This window comes from Zingiber officinale, chromosome 1A (assembly GCF_018446385.1).
Source record: "Zingiber officinale cultivar Zhangliang chromosome 1A, Zo_v1.1, whole genome shotgun sequence".
Classification (NCBI taxonomy): domain Eukaryota; kingdom Viridiplantae; phylum Streptophyta; class Magnoliopsida; order Zingiberales; family Zingiberaceae; genus Zingiber; species Zingiber officinale.
Window position 1 is genome coordinate 176056730 of NC_055987.1, and position 25243 is coordinate 176081972.

Below are 25243 nucleotides of genomic sequence, written 5' to 3' on the forward strand. Positions count from 1 at the left end.
AAGGATCCCAGGAAGTTTTGCTTCGGTGGCTTTTCTTGGATTCCAGCAGCAATCAATCTGTGTTGGCAGTACTGTCCCTAGTGGTGGATCAACAAACACAGCTACGAGATAGGTAAGGAAATTTAGGTATTTTTGGTTTGAGGCTCAGATTTACAGAGTTATGGGTGCTGCCTAATTGATAGTATAGGGTATTTAATTGTTGTTGTGGATTTTATTTTGATCCTGGTAGTGTGGAGGATTTTTCAGCAGCAAGCAACTTTTCACTGTAGTCATTTGGATTGTGAACTGAGGTAAGGTTTAGGGTTTTACTTTGATCATGTTGTTGATGATTGATTGATAGGATTAGGTAGTTTGGAATTGATCTAATGGTGGATTGGGGATTAGGTAACTAACCCTAATTTATCGTTAGACTTTATTTAGATAAGTTGATGATTATTATTTAGGGTTTTGCCCTAAATGGTTTTAAGGATTTATTTAGCAATTCATTCGAATTTTAGCTAAATAAAAATGTATTTATTGGATACAGGATTTTGACGCGAGACGAGTATCTCGATGTCGGATTTGGGCATTCCTATTGGAGGCGGGTACTTTTGACTTATGTCATTTGATATGCTTAGTAATTAAATTAACATGTTGCATTAATTGTGTTTCTTATCTGTTTTCGGTTAATCACTACCCAAATCTTACATGCTTGATTGATTGATTTGTTTTGCATCTCAGGTATATTTTACCTGTTTATACATGCTTATAGGGGTAGTGATATGCCATGCTTGACCATGTTCAGGACCTAGGTTTTATACCTTCTGTATACCTTTGGATTGTTTTGGATTCGTTGACCTTTGATGCATTTTTATATATATGTGGATTAGGTCAGGATATTCTTGTGGTTAGTGTCATGCACCATTTGCATGATTGCATGCTGTGCGATAGTCCGCTCCATTATTGTTGAGCACATCGCCAGTTACATGGATCTGCACACACCACCACTCATGGGTTAGTGGTCGATTCAGGCAGAGTGTGTTGCAGCAGGGACTCTGTTAGGCACCGTTGGTCCGCTCATGGGTAGTGTGACACAACGTGTTATCCGGCAGGGATTCCTCCCCGTCTTTGAGTACCGGGAGTTGAGAGCATTGCGCTCCCCCATCTATGATTTGGGGTAGGAGGATAGGTGTACTCCGACAGCATCCCGTCCACTCGGTCACTCATCAGGAGTAGTGACGACAGAGTGCACGGTTGTCACAGCCCTACCCACTCGGCCTCACTATGTGTGTGAGATGATCGACTGGCGTCAGGGGTGACCAGGACGCATCATTGGCATCATATGCATGATGCATTTATTGCTTGTGTTTGTGTATGCTGCATATTGTTTGGATACCTATGTTTGACATGCATTCCTTATCCCTCGGACTGTTTGACCTTATACTCAGGACCTGGTTAGTACAGTATTCTCCTGTTTATTTCAGATGCATTCTTATCTTTCTTATCAGGAGACTGTACTCTTGATTAGTGCTAGGTGTTGTTTCTTTACTTTGCATATCAACTGTACCTGCTGAGTGTTGGACTCACCCCGCCTCCATTATTGTTATTTTCAGGTTGATGCTGTCAGGAGGGGGTTCCAGTCGCTAGTCCCCACTGCACGTAGTGCTACTCCGCTGCTGGTTTTTGAGTTGTTTCATTTTAGCTTTTCGCTATCAGACTTTATTCTAGTTTTGTTTTGGACTTACATATGGATATTGTATGGAATCTTTCCGTTGGATGGACTTTTTAGTATGATTTGGATTTACTCTACTACATGCCTGCTTGGACGGCAGAAGAGGTAAGAAAAATCGGATTTGGGCTTTACGAGTGTAGTTGAGTAGGGTTGATTTCGAGTCAGAGTATTACTATGTTGTTTATTTTATTAACTGCGTGGTTGTGACAGCCAGAGGCTGAATACATATATAAACTGCGTGGTGATTGATTTTATTTACTGTTATTATTCCAGCCGCCTGTGGCTGAGTATTTAGTGCTTGTAGAAAATTTTGATTGTCCGCCGTACAGGGGAGATGCTGCCGAAATTTTCTCGGACAGGGACTCTTCTGGGGGCGTGACAATTTAGTGGTATCAGAGCACAGTTATACGATCTTTTGTTTTCGTATTTTGGATGTTTGGGATAACCTGATACCAATTTATTTACTTGGTATCAGAGCGCCAAGTTTGGCGATACTTGTTGGATTTTTGTATTATGGATTTTCGGGATTTATCTGATACCAATTTATTTGGTATCAGAGCGGGTTATGATACCTGTTTTTGGTGTTCTGGAGATTTATCGGATACCTGTTGTTGGTATTCTGGATATTTGGGTTAGCCAGGTTTGCGAGTCAAACTGGGCATTATCGGATTTTCGATATGGTTATGTTTCGGATTTCCGTTTCGGATTTATTTGGATTTCCGGCGATATTCTCGTACGGAATTTTGAGGTCAAATTGGGGACTGGACAGCGACGGAACATCTCCAGACGGCAAATAGGTATGTTGTTATTTTATGTTTGTTATATTGGTATTGATATCTGTAATTTAATTTAACAGATATGAGACGATCTACTCGTATTGCTGCGAGACGTGGTGCTGGACGACCACGTGCGAGGACCACGGGATCTCTGGATATGCCAGAGATGCCCACTGTTAGTGAGCCTGTCAGTCAGGGACAGACTCAGGATGCAGCGGGAGCATCGGGCTCTCAAATCCCGATAGCTCCTGTAGAGATACCTACTTTGGCCACACCGACGGTATCCACGCCTACCCTGTTTACAGTACCATCAGGGGTACCATTGGTGTACCCGACATCTGCTCCAGCGCAGCCTACGACGTATTCAGTGCCACCACCACTTGGATCTACAGTGTATCCTATACCAGTGGCACCTGTACCCCCAGTGCCTACAGTAGCAGCAACTGCACCATATTCGGTACCATTACCTACCATACCTCCAGCTGCCACCACTTTTGTTCCCCAGGCAGTACCACCGACGGCTTATGCTCCGGTATATACAGCAGCACCGGGAGTATCAGCTCCAGTGTTTCTGCCAGTTCCTGCAGCCGTCCCGACACAGCTCACTGATATTGTCGCTGCACGAGCTAGGATTCCAGCACTGGCTGAGTCGATGAAGACTCGTTTCACTCTTTTCCACGGAGATCTCGATCCGAGTATGGCTCTGTCATGGATAGAGACTATGGAGCAGACTTTCTTCTATATGGCTTGCTCCGAGTGGGAGAAAGCAGAGCTGGCTGCTTACCATTTACGGGATGAAGCTAATGCCTGGTGGGTTACTCAGCGTTCTATTATTGGTGAGCGCAACGTCACATGGACCAGTTCGAGAGGCTTTTGAGAGCCGTTTCTTTCCATGTCTATCGGATGTCTCACGAGATTTTATGAGTCGAGGCGGAATAATCGCTCGATGGACCGAGTATATCTTGAATTCCTCCGGTTGACTCGGTTTTGTCGAGTTAGTTCGGAGGAGAACTCGCATGATGCGCTTTATCGAGATTGGATGGTTATCTGCATATACGGCTTGCCGGATTAGGGATTACATCTTACTCGATGCATTGAATCGAGCTTTGATGATAGAGTTAGCTCGGCAGAGCATATCCGGACGGAAAAAAAAGCATACGGGTCGACTTGAGGTGTCCAGACAGCAGACACCTCGAGTAGTCACACGGTCAGTTAGGGTGCTTCAGGCGCCTCGTAGGCCTCGTAAATCGTAGGCGGTCTTCTTGACGCGTTCCGGTTTCTCGTGAGAAGCAACCACCTTCCGGTGATACTCATTATTTCAGATGTGGATCCGAGATCACCTCACCCAGCTTGCTCTGGGACAGTTTTCTTTTATTGCAAGCGGGCACCAGGCCGAGATTGTCGGTGAAGGCTCAAGACACGGCCGGAGGGTCGGTCGAGGGGCAGTCTAGTCGATCGGGCATATCGAGGAGGCGGCCCAATCTTCACACGTCAGGGAGCAGCTCCCTCCGCAGCATTTGGCATGCTTGGGCAGGAGTACTCCAGTGCTTCCATAGTTTTGCTCCAGGACCTTATTATCCGACTCGGGGGCAGTATCAGCCATCTGCACAGTATCAGTCACCATCCTCTCGGTCTTATCTGGCACATATAGCAGCATTACCACCTCCTCCTCCGCCAGAGCCGGTCGTGCTCATGCTATTACCAGAGAGGATGCTCAGCCGGATTCGTTTTCCGCGGTACGATTTCCATTTATGCATTTACTGCTGATATTTTGATTGATACTGGTAGTTCGCACTCTTTTATATCCCGTACTTTTATGCGGGAGATTGGTAGATTACCTACTGTTAGGTTGCGGCGATTGACTGTCTCGCTACCGTCTGGTGATACTTTAGACGTCACCCAGGAGATCAGAGGTTGCCCGTTAGACTTTGGCAACATGATACTTACGGTAGATCTTCTAGTATTGGAGATGGTCGAGTTTGATATCATTCTTGGTATGGATTGGCTATCAGTATATCATGCTACCGTTGATTGCCAGACGAGGGTGGTCACCTTTCGGCCTCCGAACCAACCCTCGTGGAGTTTCACTGGCATTAGAGACGACGGCATCTCGATTATTTTGGCGATTCAGGCGCAGAAGCTGCTGTCTCACGGTTGTCATGGTTTTCTGTTGTCGTTGATCAGTACTGAGGACAGTAGTAGTTCGCAGCTCTCCGACGTTCCTGTTGTCCGGGAATACCCAGATGTATTTCCGGAGGAGCTGCCAGGTTTGCCTCCTAGAAGGCCAGTGGAGTTCGCTATTGAGCTGATTCCGGGAACCTCACCGACATCCGTATCGTATGGCACCAAAAGTGTTGAACGAGCTGAAGGTTCAACTCCAGGAGCTTTTAGACAGGGGATTTATTCGCCCTAGTGTTTCACCATGGGGTTCTCCAGTTCTGTTTGTCAAGAAAAAGGATGGTACTATGAGGTTGTGTATTGACTACAGGCAGCTGAATGCAGTTACCATCAGAAATAAATATCCATTACCACGGATTGAGGATTTATTTGATCAGCTCAGAGGTACATCAGTGTATTCTAAGATTGATCTGCGATCTGGATATCATCAGCTGAGAGTCAGAGACTCAAATGTTCAGAAGACAGCTTTCCGTACCAGATACGGTCATTATGAGTTTTTGGTAATGCCATTTGGGCTTACCAATGCTCCAGCGGTGTTTATGGATTTGATGAACCGCATCTTTCTGGAGTATCTGGATCAGTTTGTTATCGTTTTCATTGATGACATATTGGTCTACTCTCGAGGAGGAGCATGCACATCATCTTCGCATACAACGACTATATACGAAGTTCAGCAAGTGTGCATTGGCTATCCTCGATTGGTTTTCGGGACACGTGGTTTCTAGCGAGGTATTTCAGTTGATCCTCGAAGATCGAGGCATCACCGGTTGGGAGCAAGTCGATTCAGAGATCCGCAGTTTTCTTGGATTGGCCGGATATTATCGGCGTTTTGTCGAGGGCTTCTCGCGTATTGCTATGCCAGTCTTACCGGGAAAGGCGTGAAGTTTATATGGTCCGAGGATTGCGAGATCGGCTGCTGAGGCGGAGATTAGTGTCGGCTCCAGTTTGGTTTTATCTTCGGAGAGGATGGATTTGTACTTTACACCGGCGTCTCTGAGGTTTGGGTCTTTGTTACGGCAGAGTAGTCTCTTATGCTTCTCGTCAGGTGAAGGAGCATGAGAAGAACTACCATTCATGACTTGGAGTTAGCGCCATCATCTTTGCTTCCAAGCTTTGGCGTCATCATTTATACGGTATCACATTTGAGATTCTCACCGATCATAAGAGTCTCAAATACATTTTCACTCGAAGGAGCTTAATCTCCGACAGAGGAGATGGATGGAGTTCCTGAAGGACTACGATTGTACCATTAGCTACCACCCTGGGAAAGCTAATGTGGTTGCAGATGCACTCAGTAGGAAGTCCAGAGGGACTTTGGCTAGTCACCGGACTTCAGTCACGGACTTGATTCAGGCTTTCTCAGAGTTAGATCTTGAGGAGCAGGGACCGACAGAGCAGGGTATTCTGGTTACCATGGTTGCTCAGTCGTCGATCAGGACGAGGATCCGAGAGGCACAGGCTAGTGATCAGCATTTGCAGTTTATTAGCAGTCAGATAGCTTCCGGGCAGCAGACCGAGTTTACACGAGACGAGGAGGGTATTATATTCTTCCGAGGCAGATTATGCGTACCTCAGTCTCATCCGGTCTTACAGGAGCTACTTCAGGAGGCACACCATTCTCGATTTGCGATCCATCCAGGCGGAACCCGTATGTATCGAGACTTGAGACGTTCCTATTGGTGGAACGGTATGAAGAAAGACATCGCCGATTTCGTAGCTAGGTGTCTTGTTTGTCAGCAGGTGAAGGCTGAGCACCAGAGACCTGCAGGGTTACTTCAGCGGATTCCTATTCCTGAGTGGAAGTGGGATCACATTACCATGGACTTTGTGGTAGGGTTGCCGAGAACACGACGAGGCCATGACGCGATTTGGGTAATCGTTGATCGATTAACCAAATCCGCGCACTTTTTAGCGATTCGGAGGACTGATCCCCTGGATCGATTAGCAGATTTGTATTGTCGAGAGATTATCAGACTACATGGTGTTCCGTTGAGTATCATTTCGGATAGAGATCCACAGTTTACGTCTCGTTTCTGGCAGAGTCTGCAGCAGGCCTTGGGCACACAGCTCCGTTTCAGTACAGCTTTCCATCCACAGACAGATGGACAGTCAGAGCGGACTATTCAGACTCTTGAGGATCTGCTGAGGTCATGTGTTATGGATTTCGGAGGCAGTTGGGAGGACCATCTGCCGTTGGTAGAGTTTGCCTACAACAACAGCTTCCATTCGGCTATCCAGATGGCACCGTTTGAGGCGTTGTATGGTAGACCTTGTCGGACACCCGTCCTTTGGGATGAGGTTGGAGAGGCCCAGTTGTTGGGACCTCATAGAGTTCAGCAGGATGCAGAGTTGGTCCGTACTATCAGACGGAGGATGTCAGAGGCGCAGGACCGCCAGAAGAGTTACGCTGATCGGAGACGTAGACCACTAGAGTTCTCTGTGGGCGACCATGTATTTCTGCGAGTTTCGCCCACAAAAGGGGTGAAGAGATTTGGCCTCAGAGGTAAGTTAGCTCCGCGGTACATTGGTCCCTTCGAGATCTTGGAGAGGATCGGAGCACTACCACCGTCCCTGTCAGGCGTGCACGATGTATTCCATGTATCCATGCTGAGGAGATATGTACCCGATCCGACGCATGTGCTGGCAGATATCCCAGTTCCAGTTCAGCCTGACATTACCTATGAGGAGGTTCCAGTACGGATTCTCGACCGGAAGGAGCGTCAGTTGCGGAACAAGACCATCCGGCTGGTTAAAGTCGGATGGCAGCATCATTCGGACGAGGAGGCTACTTGGGAGCTCGAGGGCACTATCCGAGCTCGATATCCCCATCTTTTCACTTGAGGTATGTGATTTATTTACCGTTCAGCATTTATACTCAATATCTGTTGTTAGTACTTGCTGATGGTAGATAACGAAATTTGGGGACCAAATTTTTATAAGTGGGGGAGAATGTAAAATACCGGAAAAATAGGGAATATTAATAAGGGATTTTTCCGGAATTTTTTGAAATTTTTCGGGTATTTTTCGGAGCTCGTACGGACGAGTTAACGGGGACAAAAACGGGGCCCGGAAAAGCCTGTTTAGGTTACCCCGTTTAAGCGAGGAAATGTTTATATTTACATTTCCTTTTCTTTATTTTCTTTTATTTTCTTTTTCTTCCCTCAACGCCGAAACCACCCGACTTCTTCCCCCTGCCCTAACCGGCGCCGCACGAGAGGAAACCTAGACGCCGATCCCTTCTCTTTGTTCTCATCTCCTCTCGGCACCTTCTCTACCCGACGCTGCCGCCGGCCGAGTTCCTTCTTTCCGCACGAAGTAGTGCAGCGATAGCCGCTTCTCCACCGCCGCACATCCATTTTCTTCTCTTCTCTACTGAGCCGAACCCCACTTCTCCGCCCAGTCGTGCCCTAGAGCGAACGTCGGCCACTGTGCGGTGGATCTGAGCCACACCGCCGACGCCTCTTCCTTTGCAGAGTGTCGTCGCCGCACCGGACAGAGCCGACGCCACTGCCGATCACCCCGTGCCCTAGCTCCGGCCAATCCTTCCTCGGTGCCCTAACTACGATCTAGAAGGTAAGGGGTTGCTTAGTAGAAAATTTGGGATTTTGGGTTGGATTCTTGATTTCATCCTATTTCGTTCAGTGAAGGATCCCAGGAAGTTTTGCTTCGGTGGCTTTTCTTGGATTCCAGCAGCAATCAATCTGTGTTGGCAGTACTGTCCCTAGTGGTGGATCAACAAACACAGCTACGAGATAGGTAAGGAAATTTAGGTATTTTTGGTTTGAGGCTCAGATTTACAGAGTTATGGGTGCTGCCTAATTGATAGTATAGGGTATTTAATTGTTGTTGTGGATTTTATTTTGATCCTGGTAGTGTGGAGGATTTTTCAGCAGCAAGCAACCTTTCACTGTAGTCATTTGGATTGTGAACTGAGGTAAGGTTTAGGGTTTTACTTTGATCATGTTGTTGATGATTGATTGATAGGATTAGGTAGTTTGGAATTGATCTAATGGTGGATTGGGGATTAGGTAACTAACCCTAATTTATCGTTAGACTTTATTTAGATAAGTTGATGATTATTATTTAGGGTTTTGCCCTAAATGGTTTTAAGGATTTATTTAGCAATTCATTTGAATTTTTAGCTAAATAAAAGTATATCTATTGGTATTACAGGACTTTGACGCGAGACGAGTATCTCGATGTCGGATTTGGACATTCCTATTGGAGGCGGGTACTTTTGACTTATGTCATTTGATATGCTTAGTAATTAAATTAACATGTTGCATTAATTGTGTTTCTTATCTGATTCGGTTAATCACTACCCAAATCTTACATGCTTGATTGATTGATTGGTTTTGCATCTCAGGTATATTTTACCTGTTTATACATGCTTATAGGGGTAGTGATATGCCATGCTTGACCATGTTCAGGACCTAGGTTTTATACCTTCTGTATACCTTTGGATTGTTTTGGATTCGTTGACCTTTGATGCATTTTTATATATATGTGGATTAGGTCAGGATATTCTTGTGGTTAGTGCCATGCACCATTTGCATGATTGCATGCTGTGCGATAGTCCGCTCCATTATTGTTGAGCACATCGCCAGTTACATGGATCTGCACACACCACCACTCATGGGTTAGTGGTCGATTCAGGCTGAGTGTGTTGCAGCAGGGACTCTGTTAGGCACCGTTGGTCCGCTCATGGGTAGTGTGACACAACGTGTTATCCGGCAGGGATTCCTCCCCGTCTTTGAGTACCGGGAGTTGAGAGCATTGCGCTCCCCCATCTATGATTTGGGGTAGGAGGATAGGTGTACTCCGACAGCATCCCGTCCACTCGGTCACTCATCAGGAGTAGTGACGACAGAGTGCACGGTTGTCACAGCCCTACCCACTCGGCCTCACTTTTGTATGAGATGATCGACTGGCGTCAGGGGTGACCAGGACGCATCATTGGCATCATATGCATGATGCATTTATTGCTTGTGTTTGTGTTTGCTGCATTTATATGCTGCATATTGTTTGGATACCTATGTTTGACATGCATACAGGATTTCCTTATCCCTCGGACTGTTTGACCTTATACTCAGGACCTGGTTAGTACAGTATTCTCCTGTTTATTTCAGATGCATTCTTATCTTTCTTATCAGGAGACTGTACGCATGATTAGTGCTAGGTGTTGTTTCTTTACTTTGCATATCAACTGTACCTGCTGAGTGTTGGACTCACCCCGCCTCCATTGTTGTTATTTTCAGGTTGATGCTGTCAGGAGGGAGTTCCAGTCGCTAGTCCCCACTGCACGTAGTGCTACTCCGCTGCTGGTTTTTGAGTTGTTTCATTTTAGCTTTTCGCTATCAGACTTTATTCTAGTTTTGTTTTGGACTTACATATGGATATTGTATGGAATCTTTCCGTTGGATGGACTTTTAGTATGATTTGGATTTACTCTACTACATGCCTGCCTGGACGGCAGAAGAGGTAAGAAAAATCGGATTTGGGCTTTACGAGTGTAGTTGAGTAGGGTTGATTTCGAGTCAGAGTATTACTATGTTGTTTATTTTATTAACTGCGTGGTTGTGACAGCCAGAGGCTGAATACATATATAAACTGCGTGGTGATTGATTTTATTTACTGTTATTATTCCAGCCGCCTGTGGCTGAGTATTTAGTGCTTGTAGAAAATTTTGATTGTCCGCCGTACAGGGGAGATGCTGTCGAAATTTTCTCGGACAGGGACTCTTCTGGGGGCGTGACAGGTATATGACACCTGAGAGACTGCAACTACGAGAAGTATCAAAGATAGTTGTACTTTAGAGCAGAAAACTCAAATATGCTAGAGGGATGTCATGGGGAGTGAACCGACAAACTCAGTGCATCTAAAGAATGTGAGGCATGGATGAAGAGAACATTGGTGCACGAGAAGGAAGCACGGGGTGTGAGTCAGAAGGGCTTGGTGCATCCAAGGGACGAGAAGCCAAGAGAAAATTTGCTCAAATAAAATTTATGAGATAAGTAAACATATACTTGGGGTGAAGGATAGAACTTAAATAAGGTAAACTCGGTCTTATTAGACTGGAGTTAAATTTTCAGCTACCATAAGAAGTTCCAATCTCTCGAAACTTTTAATCAACCGAATAATAGAACCAGTCGATCAATGCACAAGTTTATCCTATTATATTTGAACATGTTTGAAGTTTTCTAATTTGGGAGGCCAAGGTGACCAGAAATGAATCTAGCTGACCAAATGAACATGTGGCGCATGATCTAACTTAGATAAGGATGAAATCGATTTTGATCGAGGATCAATCAACCAGAACGAGATCCGATTGACCCAAAGGCTACAACATTAGCAGTGGCGAAAAGTGAAAACCTATTAATTGATGAGGTTGACAGATGACTCAACATTATATGGTGGTTTAGATAAGATTTTTTTATCGATTAAACGTGACACGTCAACAAAATCAAATAATCAAGGTGTGGGCTATAAAAAAGGACTAGAGGCTTGAGGAAGAGCAACCCATGAAACAACTCTCTAAACTTATGTTTCTTTGTTAAGCTTCTTGTTTCTTATTGTATTGTATTGATATTATTGCTATACTAAGAGGTTTCTCTACCTCTGATTTTTTACTAAGAAAAACCAAGATAGTGGACTTCGTGTGTAACATTGGACGTAACAACTTGAGAGTTGTGAATCAAGTAAATCATTATGTCCATCTTGTATGATGGTGTTTGTTTGTTCAGGTATTTTTATAACATGCGTTTCTTTGCTAAAACCTCTGTAAGAGATTTTTTTTATTTGCGTGTTCACTTTTCACCCCCTCCTCTAGTGATCTAAGTGTCCACTGCACTATCAATCCCATGTGGTGAAGTTGTTTAAACATCAAAACATAAATCCTTGATCCAACAAGACCAAGTTTGGACTTGATTACCCCAATTATTGCATTGTGGATGAGGTGACATGTTCATTCCTTTGACATGTGAAGTTTTGGAAACTTTCACAAAACATATATAGTAGAGTTAGATAACAGATAAAAGCCCATTTGAGATAGTGATCAAGTAACAAGTATGGATCCTCTGGTCCATAAATTACGGAGCAAAGGATGATCCATTTTTTTTAGACCCTTGATTTGGATGGACCCCACCTACTTAAAAATGAGATTCATCCAAATCAAGAGTCCTCATGGAATGAACCATCCCTTGATCCGTAAATTACGGACCAGAGGATCCCTACTGCCAAGTAACAACCAATGACACCTAATGTCATCGTCGTGTGGCTTATGGGAGGAAGATCCCACCACCATATATGATAGCCAAAGTTTGACGACATGAGTAAATTGATATTTTACAGACTTATTTGAATAAAATCGCCAATAAGATAATTTTTTTTTTTTTTTTTTTTTGACAAATATAAGGAGGCGAGATGCAGAGTTCATGGAAGGTGACATTTGTGTTTGCAAACTCCTACCCTAACAATTCAAGTCCTTGCTAAAACTGCACAAGGGGCTAGTAAGAAGATATTAAAGCTCCTTCCCCATCATCAAGCTTGTGGGCAAGCTATCCTACCAAGTCCAACTTCCATCAAAGCTCGAGATTCATTTTGTCTTCCATGTGAGTCGCTCAAACCGTATCATGACGATCAAGGGGACCTAAGTTGGAACAAGTTCGATCGCACACTAACAATCATTGCCTCCTCTTTTGATAAAGATGTGGAGTACATCATTGCAAACAGGGTCATTCAAAAAAGAGGGGGTTCCAAACTACACCGAATACTGGGTAAAATGGAAGGATCTACTCTAGATATCGAGGGAAGTTGGAAATTAGAGGATGCCTTATGGTAATTCACCTCAAGCATATTAAACACTACATGGATTAAAATGCAGTTTCTACTCTTTGTCCCACCCCTTAGGCCCATGATTTTTGTTTTCCCCATGAATTTTCTCTCTCTTTTTGTTAGGATTATTTTTGACATTTCTCTATAATCTTCCCATCATAAAGATATCTAAATATTTTGTAAGAATTTTTTTGATATATAATGTACACTGTTAGATCAAACTAAACTAGTTTCTCAATATATAACAACATACTGTTTGTATTAACTTTTTTATTTTGATTGTTTCAATTCAACTATAAATTAATTAAATATATATATCTTTTATCCTATGATTTTAAGACACTTATGTAGTATTAATAATTGATTTTGAGTAATATATTTACAAGAAAAATATACAGCCATCAATTTACCCTCATCCCTCTAGTTTTAATCATGCACAAACATATCAAATTAAAGTCATGTCATAAGTGAAGACATCTAGAGAGAATCAATAGACATCCTCCATCGACCTGTTTTGATTGCAACATGATCCCCATTCCCATGCAGTGATTTTTTTCTGGTGGTGCAGATATTCTCAACCCCAGGTATTCTCCCTGTGCACGGAAGGTCAAGGATGCAGGAGGTGAAGAAGACTGATAGGTGGAATCAATAAATATAATGGATGCACTCCTTGTTTATTAATGAGAAATTCATGTGCAGGCAGCAGCAATATATCAATTTCTCATCTGTCAATCCACAAGCAGCTTTCTAAATACGCAAACGGCAGATTATGCTTTCAGTATATTTTTCTCCTTAAACCCAACCCACTTCGTCAAATCTGTTATCGCCCAGGTCAGAAGAACTCAACTGCAAGTGATGTTACTCGATTCACCAGTTGACTGAAAGTGATTCTAGTTATTTTAATCTACTAGTTTATCAATATCTTTGTCCAAAAGTATTTAACTATCCCATAACTATTAAGACTTAAATTCCAAAAGAATAACCATACTCAAAAAATAAATAAGTGCGCCTCTTTGTGTTCTTGATTTTGTCAACAACAATTACAATAATGCTAGTTGGACTGAGAAATAGTTTAAAAAATATGTACATCATTCGATACAATTCTAAATATGGTGCAGCCATTTAGATGTTCAAAAACTTGAATGTGAAATTTGGTAAATCAGGCCCGATCGAATTGGCATTTTATGACGTTAACCGAACGAATAAGTGACCTTGCCAACTGCCTGATCGTAGTTTTATTGATACTTTCAGAACGACATTATGCTAATAATGTTCAATCTCAATTAGAAACTCAAAGTAGAACTGTGGCTAGCTTTTTTCCGAATGCATTCACTGGACAGCAGGAAAGGAAAAAGGGTCCGGCGCGAAATGCTTTAATAATGTCGGACAGCAGGAAAGGACAGAAAAAAGATAAACTTGGTACCCAAGACAGTTTACAAAATTAATTAATTAATTATATATATATTGACACATACATATGACAATACGCCCTTACATTACCATTAATCATTTAATCATAACCAAACAAATTACCAACTTAAATCGGGCTCATACACGGCCAGAATTGAAACACCAAACAGCAACACGAACAAAACCAAAAAACGCATATAGAGAGGAGATTATAATTACCAACGTAACGGACCAAGCTCGATCGATCGTATTCCTTATGGTTTCTTTTTCAATTGGCACCTTCCTTTTTCTCCTCCGCCTTGTGATAACCAGGCAGCTTCTCCATGATCTTCCCCAAAAGTCCTTTCTTCTCCTGCTCCGTCTCCGCAGTCGCCGCAGGGACCTCCTCGGGGGTGGGTTTCTTCTGAGCGCCGCCGGGGAGCTTCTCCTTGAACTTTTCCAAGAACCCCTTCTTCTCCTCCTCCGGCGCGACCAATACCGTCTGCTCTTCCACCGTCTCGATGACCACAGCCGTCTCGTCGTCGGCGGAGAAGGCGACCGCCTCGGTATGCTCAACCACCACTTTCTCTTCGTCCTTTTTCTCGTCGCCGCCGAGCTTCTCCTTGATCTTTTCCTTCAGACCTTTCTTCTTCTTTTTCTTCTCGCCGCCAACCGCTTCCTCTTCGCCGCCGTCGTCCTCGTCGCTCGACTACAAGTTAAATATATACCAATTCATAATCTCTGTACTAATCGCGATCAAGGATAAATAAAAAAAAATGCTCTCAGGTTATCTAGCTAGCTACTTACAGAGCTGGAGCTGGAGCTGTGAGAGCGGTGCAGCTTCTCGTGAAGTCCTTCCTTCTTCTCCTCCTCTACCTTCCCATGCTCCTCCTCTATGTGAATCTTCTCCACCCCTTCGACCAATCCCTCCTCCGTCTTCTTCTCCTCTTCCTTCTTCTTCAGGAAGTCGAACAGCCCTCGATCTTGCACCTCTCCAGCGCTGCTGCTCTGCTCGACCTTGGTTTGCTCGTAATCTGCCATCTTCGATTTCTAGCGAAAGCTTGTCGATCTCAAAGCTGAAAATTAAAACACTGAGTGACACAAGAGAGAAGGGAAGTGGTGGGGCTATTTATAGCGCACAGCTTCTGGAAAGCGGTGGAAGGACACCCGGAGGACGCGTTACCAACGCGACGAAGGAATTCGAATTAAAGCTAAAGACGGCAAAATAATTGCAAAAAAAATAAAAGAAAGAAGGCGAGAGGACGGTAAAGATGGCGGGAGCGGAATGGTCGGCGCGTGCCGACAACCTCTAGTGGCGACACGTGGCCGAGTACCCATGCCGGTGTCAGCTGCGTCTGTGGGAAGCTAACGCGGGCGTTATCTTAAATTAATGGGATCGTGTCTGATGATCCGCGGGCGAGATTAAGAGCCCGAGCGATGACGCCAGAGATGACGCCAGAGACGCACACGTGTTCTGGAAGATGAAGAGGTTGGGGCGGATAAAAGTGGCCCGAAGGGACAGGAGAAGGGAGGAGGGGGCCACGTTGGACGGTTAGAGTTGAGGCGTCGGACTGGTTGGCCTGAGGTCACGTGACTTGGGAATGATTAAAAAAAAGGCCAGTGGATTAGGAGGAGCGTCGAGTGCTGTCGGTTTTCTTTTACTTTGTTGTTTCCTTGCGTTTGGGCAGTTTCCTTCGTACATTTTCCGATTGATTATGAATTTTGGCCGAAAGTTAATGAGACTAAATACTAATAAATATGAATCGAGTTGATGACAAACATAGATATATATAGCGACTTCATGAGGAAGCATAGTCGTCTCTTCGTAGGGCCACGCGAGAAAATTTTTGTACTTTTTCGTGGTCACAATACTAATATCACTATAGTTAATTGTCTATATTACATTTTTGGTGTCAATTTTGTTTACATATCACGCCTTTGATTGTTCAAGTGCAGAAGGGATGCCGGAGTCAAGTTTCATAACATTAACAAAAGATATAATACAATTTAGATTTTTTCTTTTACAATCCAAGAATCTATAATCTAATTAATCCCCAAGGTGATCCATCCTATTAATTCTAAAGATATCTATCCGATTAATTATGGAAATGACTTATTCAATTTTATAAAAAAAAAATCATCGATCATTAAAATAAATCAGAAAATACAAATAGATCAACATCATAAATTTTTTAAATTCCTTATGTGATGATTGAGATATTTAGAACTGTCAATTTAGATTGGATCCGTCAACTTGATCCATCCTGTCAAATAATTTACACAAATTAAGTTGAAATTTTATCAATTCAAACTCACCGCGGGCCAACTCGCCTAGAACTGCAACCTAGGTGGATCAATTAGTGATGGACTTGGGTTGCCCTACAGATTGAAAAATACATATAAGATAAATTTTATGTTAATTTATTATTTTTATTTATTATAATTTTAAAATGAAAAAACTATCTTTCATCACATCTATGTATACTTTTGTATCTATTTACATTGATTATAGAGTGCGACGTTGAAGATATTAAATTTTTTAATTTTTTTTTTAAATTGATGAACCGCAGATTGATCCACCTAATTAATAACTCATCTTTAATTGACTTAGAAAATTTTCAAACCGTTAAGATAACAGGTCGACCATCTCATCTTACCAAATGACTGATCTAATCTGTTACGAATTGGCTGTCTAATAGCTTTAGAGACATCGTGTATCCTTTCTTCTACATCCATATATGATTTTTTTTATGTATAATATTAAAATTCATTTTTTAATAAGAAATGTACTACATCTTACCTATGAAAAAAAAACATAAAAACTAATATAATTTTATAAAATAAATTTTTATATAAAATTTAGTTTTTAAATTTTATTTACTAATTAAAATTTTATATTCGAATTTAAATAATAAATCTTTTTTATTAATAAAATTATTAAATTATTTAATCATTTTGAAAACATTATTGAACATAAATTATACTAACCGTTATTTTCAATAGCATTCTATAAGTTATATATGTACTGATTTTTTTTATATACAAAATTTAATATCTGAAAGATAGTCAAACGTGGTCATGTTAATAATCATGTTGAGATAGAAGTGAGAATCAAAACAAATTAGGACCAGGTCAAGGCGCATCCGAGTCGAATCGAGTTTGCGCCGTTTGAGAAGGCTACCCTTTGACTCCCTATTAAACCTTAAAGACCTTGTTCAAAGATCTCCTTATTCGAAAATTGAAAGTCCAACTCCTCTGTAAGTAAGTCCGACTCCTTCATTCCAACTCCATGGTCCTCGACTCCTTGACGCTCGACTCTGTCGTACACAATTCCTCGATGCCTGAGTGGGGAGTTGCACATTAAGAAAAGAAGACATACATACTCCACTAGTTTTGAATTTCTCTTTTTTATTCTCTGATCATCAAGGCCGACTTGAACACTAAAGTGGTTGCGCCAAGATTTGCATTGTCTTCCATTCGAACCATTTCTGAATGTCTCAAAGGCCCCTAAAGTTCGCTCACCGTCAATCCGTTCAAAATCAACTTGAGAGCAGCCGACCCAACATCAACCTTACTTCTCAGGTGATGTACTCATCCTCTCACTGGACTAGATCATCTTAAATGTTGTTTTTTTTTTAAAATTTGAGTTTATTATTTCTTTTAAAACTTCTAATCTTATGTACATTTTATTAACTAACTCTCAATTAATTTAATTAAATTTAAAATTAAATTATGTTAATATTCTTTTTTTTACTTTTCACATTGAAAATAATTTTAATATTTATTAATAATTTCAACATACGCATCAATCAGGGATCTAGAGTTGAATACACAGCTGTAATGTATTATTGGAAATTTTTGTCATTAATCAATTAGAGATCTAGAGTTCTAAATCCAGCTGCAATATATTATTAGAAATTTTTCTCATTAATCAATCAGAGATCTAAAGTTCGAGTGCGTGGTGTATTATTAAAAATTTTTCTCATTAATCAATTAGGAATCTAGAGTTCAAAACTCAGTTGCGGTGTACTATGAGGTCTCATATCTTAGGATTTATAACACCATGAGCGGAGAAGATTCTATAAATGCCTTGGGCCGACGACATTAAAAAACATACTTTTCTTCGCTTTTTTAGCTAAGATTAAGTGTCATATTAAATTAATTTTTTATAAGTGAGAGTCTGAATTATTCGCATGTCTTCTGGCTACTTTATCACCTACTTTGATTTAACGTTTCTACGATATATATACACGAATTATTTCTAAATTATAATTGGAACCCTCCATTTCCGGATCCTTCTCACGTCAATAACGCGTCCTCTTCCGCCTATAAGTAGTTTTAGAGAAGTTTCTTTTGCAGTGGATACTTGAATTCCAATAATGACTCTTAATAATCTATCCTTTAGAGTATATGAGGATTCATTTGTCATCTAAGGTCTTAATTTTCCTACTAAAATATTACATATTTCTATCCAAGATCCCAACATCACAACTCCATTTCTGTCTAAATTGCGGAGTAAATGAGCCTCTAGATGTGGTATTTCCCTAGTGATTCTTTGAGGTCCTTGGCTTGTCATATGAGTCTAAATTTCATATTTCCGGATATGAAAAGAAGTATAAATATCTTCATATATCAAATGTTCAATAATTAGTGCCGCGTCTTCAAAATTGTAACCTTCCCATGACATATAAGCTACTAATATGTTTTTTTTCCTAAAGTGACTTCCCCACCAACTGTAGCTACACAGTCCGCTAAAATTTGTCCCTTTTTAATGTATTTACCTCATGAAACCTGAGGTTTTGGATGCATACAAGTATTTTTGTTGGAACGTTGACAGATAACTAATGGAATACTTATAGTAGTGTCTTCATTACTTGCAAAAATATTCTTATGAGGATCAGTATAAATGATTTTTCCCTCGTGTTTGGCTATAGTGGAAACCCCCGAATCTAGAGTCATTTGACGATCCAATCCAATTCCAACAATGCACCTCTCGGACTGAGAAAGTGGAACTGCTTAGCACTGTATATTAGAACTCATTAAAGCCTAATTCACATCATTATGCTCGATAAAAGGAATGAGAGAAACTCCAACAGAAAAATATTAGAAGAAAAAAATATTTCTAAGATGAATCTGTTCCCATGCAATAGTCAGGAACTCTTGACAATATTGAGCTGGAACAACCTATTCTTCCTAAATACTCTGATTCAAAGCCAAAGAATTTCCAACTACTATCTTATAATATTCATCTCTATTTAGTGATAAATAAATTATCCGTGTCTCCTTTTTTGATTTTTCAGATATTTCATAAAATGGACTCTTTAGGGATCCCCAATGATCAATCCTCACATGAACGGTTAAGGATCCAATGAGTCCAACATTGATTCCTTCAGACGTATCAATTGGGCAAATACATCCATAGTGGCTAGCATGAATATCTCGTATCCGAAAATTAGCAGTTTTACTCATCAATCCTTCAAGACCCAAATAACTCTATTTTCCCTGATGAACAATTTGTGTTAATGGATTAGTTCGATCCAAAACTTGAGATAAAGGATGTAGGCCAAAAAACGATTCATGAGTGATTACTAATGAAGTTGAAGTTACCAAATTTTGCGGAGTCGATATCAATTTATGACGAATTACTCCAGATATAGTTCCTCGAACTACATTTTCTGAATGAACAAGAGTTAGTCAAACTTGATCCTATAACAAATCCGTTATAAAATAAATACGTTTATTTTTCAAGCGATTCAAATAATCAAGTGTACCTATTCGAAATTTCATTTTGATCAAATGATCCACAGCAACCAATACATCTCATGGTAACAAAAATGTATTGTTCTGAGGTATATCAAGATTCAATCTACGGTTCATATTTCGTCAACCAATCCTTCCTAATTCACGTCTTTATTGAAAAAATTCTTTTGTGATTCCTTACATAAGGACTCAAAAAATTTCGGATCCCCGCCTACACAAGCAAATTGTTGATAAAATTCCAAAATATCGGATCCCCGCCTACACAATCTTTTTTTCTCCTTATCATTCAGATTAAGGAAAGACAAGAAAATTTTAGGGTAACAAATATTATCCATAATTTCTCTTAGATTTGAACTCATAGCCGACGATAGAACTAGAATAGATGTTTTTTTGTTTCCTACTCACACGGGCTCATATCCTTGATTTTCTATCAATATCTAATTCTGATCTCTCTCCCCAATCTGACATTATAGTGCTGGTATAGATAGAAATTCTGTTATGGTCCAATTTTGAATGGTAGTAAATACCAGGACTTTGCAATATTTAATTGCTCACAATTCTGTAAATTCCATTTATTATAAAGGTTTTCAAGGAATTCATTATTAGAATGTTTCTATAAAAATGGTTTCTTGTATATCTTTACTAATTTTTTCAAATTAATCCCGTAGGTACATATAATTCAGAAGAATATGTGAGTGATTCATACATAGCGTCTCTGTCATTTATCAAGCGTTCCACCAATTGATATGATATAGTAGTTTGCTGTTGGGGTTCTCGAAAGTCGCCCTATGGCCTTGACGTACCCTTACCAAGTCCAATTTAAGAGTCTTTTGAGTAAGATCAAGGGTAATATTTGTTCTTATCAATTTAATATCTGATATAAAAAATTAAATTAATTTTTTATAAGGAAGAGTCCGTTATAATAGCTTGCTACTAGGGTTTTCAAAAAAGATAGATCCACTACCTTAGCGGCCCCCTAGTGTCGACCTCACGGATATGGAGGGAGGTTCATACAGGTACACAGGTCATAGGCGCATAGCGGGGTAAACCTCAGGTCGTCAGTTCCTGAGAATCGACCCCTGGCAATTACGTCAGAGATACCATGCGTCCACCGTCTGCGCTACGCCCTGAGGGCATGCTACTAGCATCGCCTTTGCGTTGCACTACTACATGGGCATGGCGCACCTTATCAAGTCCAATTTATGGATTTAGTACTAATTTACACATATTCATGTATTATATTACCCATACAATCCGTGTACCCCATAGCTTGTTATATCCATATAACATGTCATGTTAAAAAAAAATCAAATTTCAAATATTTTTCTTTTAGAAAAACATCATTAAACAATTTTAACTTTTTCTACGTGATAAAAAAAAAACAAAACTATCTTTCTATATCTTAAACTATTCAAACCTATTATGAATGAGAAATGACATGATTAATAATATAATTAAATTAATTAATTTTAAAATATTCTTATATGATAATTTCTTATTAATTTCATTCTCACCATCAAACTGTTTGTTTCTTTTAATTATATGTTTTTAATAAAATTTAAAATTTATATTCATTTCATTTACAATTTTTTTAACAAAAACCACAACAACTGTGAATACATTTTCTCTGTAATTATTAAAACTGATATAATGCAATAACAATTTTTATATAATTATATTGTAAAAACTTACTAATAGTTTTAATTGAAAGGGACCATTTTTAAATTTATATAATAAAAAAACAATTTAGTGCTTAAAAATATTAACATATTACTTTGTGAATAAGGAACCCTACTTTATTTTCTTACCAAGGAAAAGCAAGAAAGAACAAAGAGGAGAGATCAGAAGAAAAATGACGTCGTTTGAGACAAGTATCACCAATGAGGGAAGGGAAGGACAGGAAATCACTACGCGAGGGAGGAAAAGGGCATGGGCACACGAACAAAAGAGAACGGCATGTGATCACCAGTGGTTGTGACGGTGCTTGTTTTTGAAAAATCAATATAGACGAGGAAGAGTCAATTATATTTTTTTAAAAAAATACAGTATATCATTAAAAAAAAATCTTTAACAAATAAAATTAAAATAATTAAAAATTAAAAATTAAAAATTTTAAAGATAATTTAAAACTAAAAATGAATTGTTTTAAAAAGTATAATTAATATTAAATTATTATAAATTAGGAGGTGAATAGCGCTCGTGACTTTCACACGTTTCGGATTCGAAAAACTCGACGAGTAAGCAGCGGAATAGAAAGAAATAACAAACACACACAAAGACACTAAGGGTTTACTTGGTTTGGAGTCTAGGGCGACTCCTACTCCAAGGTCCGAGATCGTTGATCGCTTTTTGATAGGCAACAACTATAAAATCGATAAGGGTACAATAAATGTTTACAATTAAATGCACTGAAAAGAAAACTTATACCGACAACTAGAGATGAAGAAAACGCAGCTTCGGGTTGCTGGGTACTTGCAACAACACTTATGGGTCGTCTTGATAGCAGCACACGAGAGAAGGTCACTTTAGAATTTATTGATTCAAGCAGCTGCTCGAACACCCCTTTTATACACTGCTAGAGGCGCCTCAAACCTCATCCAAGGCGCCTCCAAGCCTCCCGAGTCAGTCGTGTGGATCAGCGCAGAAACTTTCGTCGCTTATCCTGCTTGAGGCGTCTCCATGACCAGTCCAAGGCGCCTCCACACCCTGCTCCAAGACGCCTCGAACTCCATCCGAGGCGCCTCCAACTCCTCTTCGCAACCAACTTTTATTTTGCACCCGAGGCGCCTCCAAGATCCATAGAGGCGCCTCGGATACTGTTCATCTGAGACTTAGCTTGTTTCTTTTGTACCTATAAGACATGTTAGTCCCAAAACAACAACATACCCTGCAAGACAAAGTTAGAACAGATATAAACATGATAAATCAAGTGATCGACAGTCATCGGACTGTCCGGGTCTGACTTCGGATTTCCGTCCGAAAACCCTAGGTCGACCCGACGCCTACTGTTCCCTCTGCGGGGAACGCGTCCTCACCTACTCCCCTCAGGAGAGATTACCTGATGTCAGTCCAGTCCTCCAGACCGACTGGACTTTCTATCTAGGGTTATCACCCCCTAGGACCTAGGGTTTTTCTCCATCTAAGGTTACCTCTCCTTAGGACCTAAGGTTACCCCCCTTAGGATTTTCACCACCTAGGGTTACCACCCCCAAGGACCTAAGGTTGCCGCCCCTTAGAGTTTTCCTCCACCTAGGGTTACCACCCTCTAGGACCTAAGGTTACCATCCCTTAGAATTTTCACCTTGCCTAACCGCAGCTAGGACTTTTGCCTAAGAACACTTAGGACTTTCCTGCAATCTCCATCAGACATGTTAGATCACAAATAAGCTTAACTTTGATTCCTTTGCCATTATTAAAATTTGAGTTCGATCGTCGGATGCTTCCCGCACCAACAATCTCCCCCTTTTTTATTATGACAATTGAAATTCAAAGTTAAGTAAAATAGATACATAAATGATCTTCAAAGTTTAAGTAAGAAACATAAGCAAACTTAAGTAAATAAATTTAAATGCAAGCATAATTTAAGCTAAAACATACATAAACTTTTAATGATGTAATTTTAAATCTCCCCCTTAATAAGAGCTCTTTTTAATTTAAATTTTAAATTTTGCTTTGAATTTTCCTACTCTCCCCCTTTGCCATATATCAAATAAACAAGGGAGTAAAAAGGAACAGAGATTAATAACCTTAGAAATTAATATTTTAGATTAAGTTTGAAAAATGACTTTATCCAAGGAAAATTATTTTGACTTTGAAAAATAACTCAGCTAAATTTGAAAAAAATATTGAAAGGCTTAAAAAACTAGGTTAGCTTGTAAAATGCTTAATTTAAAAAGTTAAATTTGAAAAGCTTTGTTGAAAAATATTTCGTTTAAATTTTTAAAGCCTTTTTAAAAGACATTTTCTTTATTTCAAATTTTTTTTTTGAACAATATTAAGTTAAAATTAAAAAAGTTTTTTCGAAAAATACTTAGCTTAATTTTAATAGAATCTAAAAAATATTTAGTTAAATTTTTAAAGACACTTAGGGGGTGTTTGGTTGATGGGTTTGGGAATGAAGGAATGGAATGATAGTAAAAAATAGTGTTTGGATTGTGAGTTTGGAAATGACATTTTGGGAATGATTACTAGATTTATAGGAATCACCAAACTCATATAACTTGGTGGGTTTCATTTCCATTCCTATTCTCATTCCACCCTACTATCAAACTCATACTCATAGTCATTCCCATGATTTAACCAAACACCCCCTTAGTTTAGAAAGCTTTTTGCAAAAAGAATTGAATTTTGAAAATACTTAAAAAAAATTTAAAACACTTAGTTAAATTTGGAAACCTTGTAAATAATATTTATCAATTTTTTGAAAGATCTAAAAAACACTTAGCTAAATTTAACAAGCCTTTTGAGGGATATCTAGCTAAGATTTAGGTTAATTTGAAAAAATATTTGGTAAAGTAATTTGAAAATCTGGATTTTGAAAAGACTTCGAAAAAGACTGAGTTTTAAAAGGTTTTTGAGAAAAAATAAGTCTGTAAAGTTGCAACTATGGCCATTTTCACATAAGTTCAAGGAGTCCTAAAGTCCAAGCATGAGTAACTTAAAAATATTAAAATTAATCACTTAATCCTCTTGACCGCATGTCTAACCATTTAGCTACTAGCTGATTATCTACAGGGCAATAACTTTCACTTGGTTAGTCAAGTTAAGTCAATTGATCTAGTTAGATTTGACTAGGTCTGGAAGACTTAACTTGATTAATGTAATGTTAGTTTTTAACACCCAAACTCATGTCAATACATAGACATAAACATTCTGAAGTCCAGGCAGTCCCCTATGCATCTCACGTCGTTCTCAGTTTTTCAAACACAAACAAGTTATGCCTAGTGTGCTAGTGAGATGCTCTGGCTGAAACTAGGGGAACATGATATCTAAAGGTAAAATCCTAGGCTAAGTCCAAATTTTATAAATCTAATAATAATTGGGATTTTAAAGACACTTTTACTAGAATTTTTTTAAAAGAAACTAAGCAAAAGTCTAATTTGTGCAGAACTATAACAAAAACTAGTATGCTGAAAAATAGGTTGAGTAACTAAATTCTAATAGGCAAAAGTTTAACTAGGCAATGATAGAATAGCAGATGAAAGTGTCTGTGTCCAAAGTACAATACATGAAAAGATAGCATCAATGAGTAGGAGCATCAGGTGGAGGGTCGTCAGTTGGAGATGGTGCAAGAGGCTGCTCGGGTGCATGCTGCCCCTTACGAAGAGAAGAAAATCCGAAGGCTATCTCTGCGCGAAGCATGCGAAATTCGTCCAGAATAAGCCGTCGTGTCTGTGCGAAGTGAATCTTGAGACGTGTAAGTCAGCCCTCGACCGATGAGGAGGTGGATGGTCGTGTCGAGGTCGAGGGCCCTGCCGAAGTGGAGGGCTACCCATGAATATCCTCGGCTGTAAACTCTACCCAGTCCTCTCCCTCGACTGGAGCAAAGAAGGCAACAAACTCGTCGTCTGCCTCAGGCTCTATCGGAGCAGCGGCT

The 25243-nt window shown here is 40.1% G+C and overlaps 1 protein-coding gene and 2 pseudogenes across 1 annotated transcript; 1 reads left to right on the forward strand and 2 right to left on the reverse strand.

Moving 5' to 3' along the window:
* Positions 1-13930: 13930 nt before the first annotated feature.
* Positions 13931-15012, reverse strand: LOC122038486 (dehydrin COR410-like). Its single transcript, XM_042598258.1, has 2 exons — positions 14695-15012; positions 13931-14596 (listed from the first exon to the last, which is right to left on the reverse strand). The coding sequence occupies exons 1-2, from the start codon at positions 14926-14928 to the stop codon at positions 14177-14179; spliced, it is 654 nt and encodes a 217-aa protein (XP_042454192.1). The 5' UTR covers positions 14929-15012; the 3' UTR covers positions 13931-14176.
* Positions 15013-18053: 3041 nt separating this feature from the next.
* On the reverse strand, positions 18054-20784 carry LOC122007199 (annotated as a pseudogene).
* On the forward strand, positions 20460-20639 carry LOC122039394 (annotated as a pseudogene).
* Positions 20785-25243: the final 4459 nt, after the last annotated feature.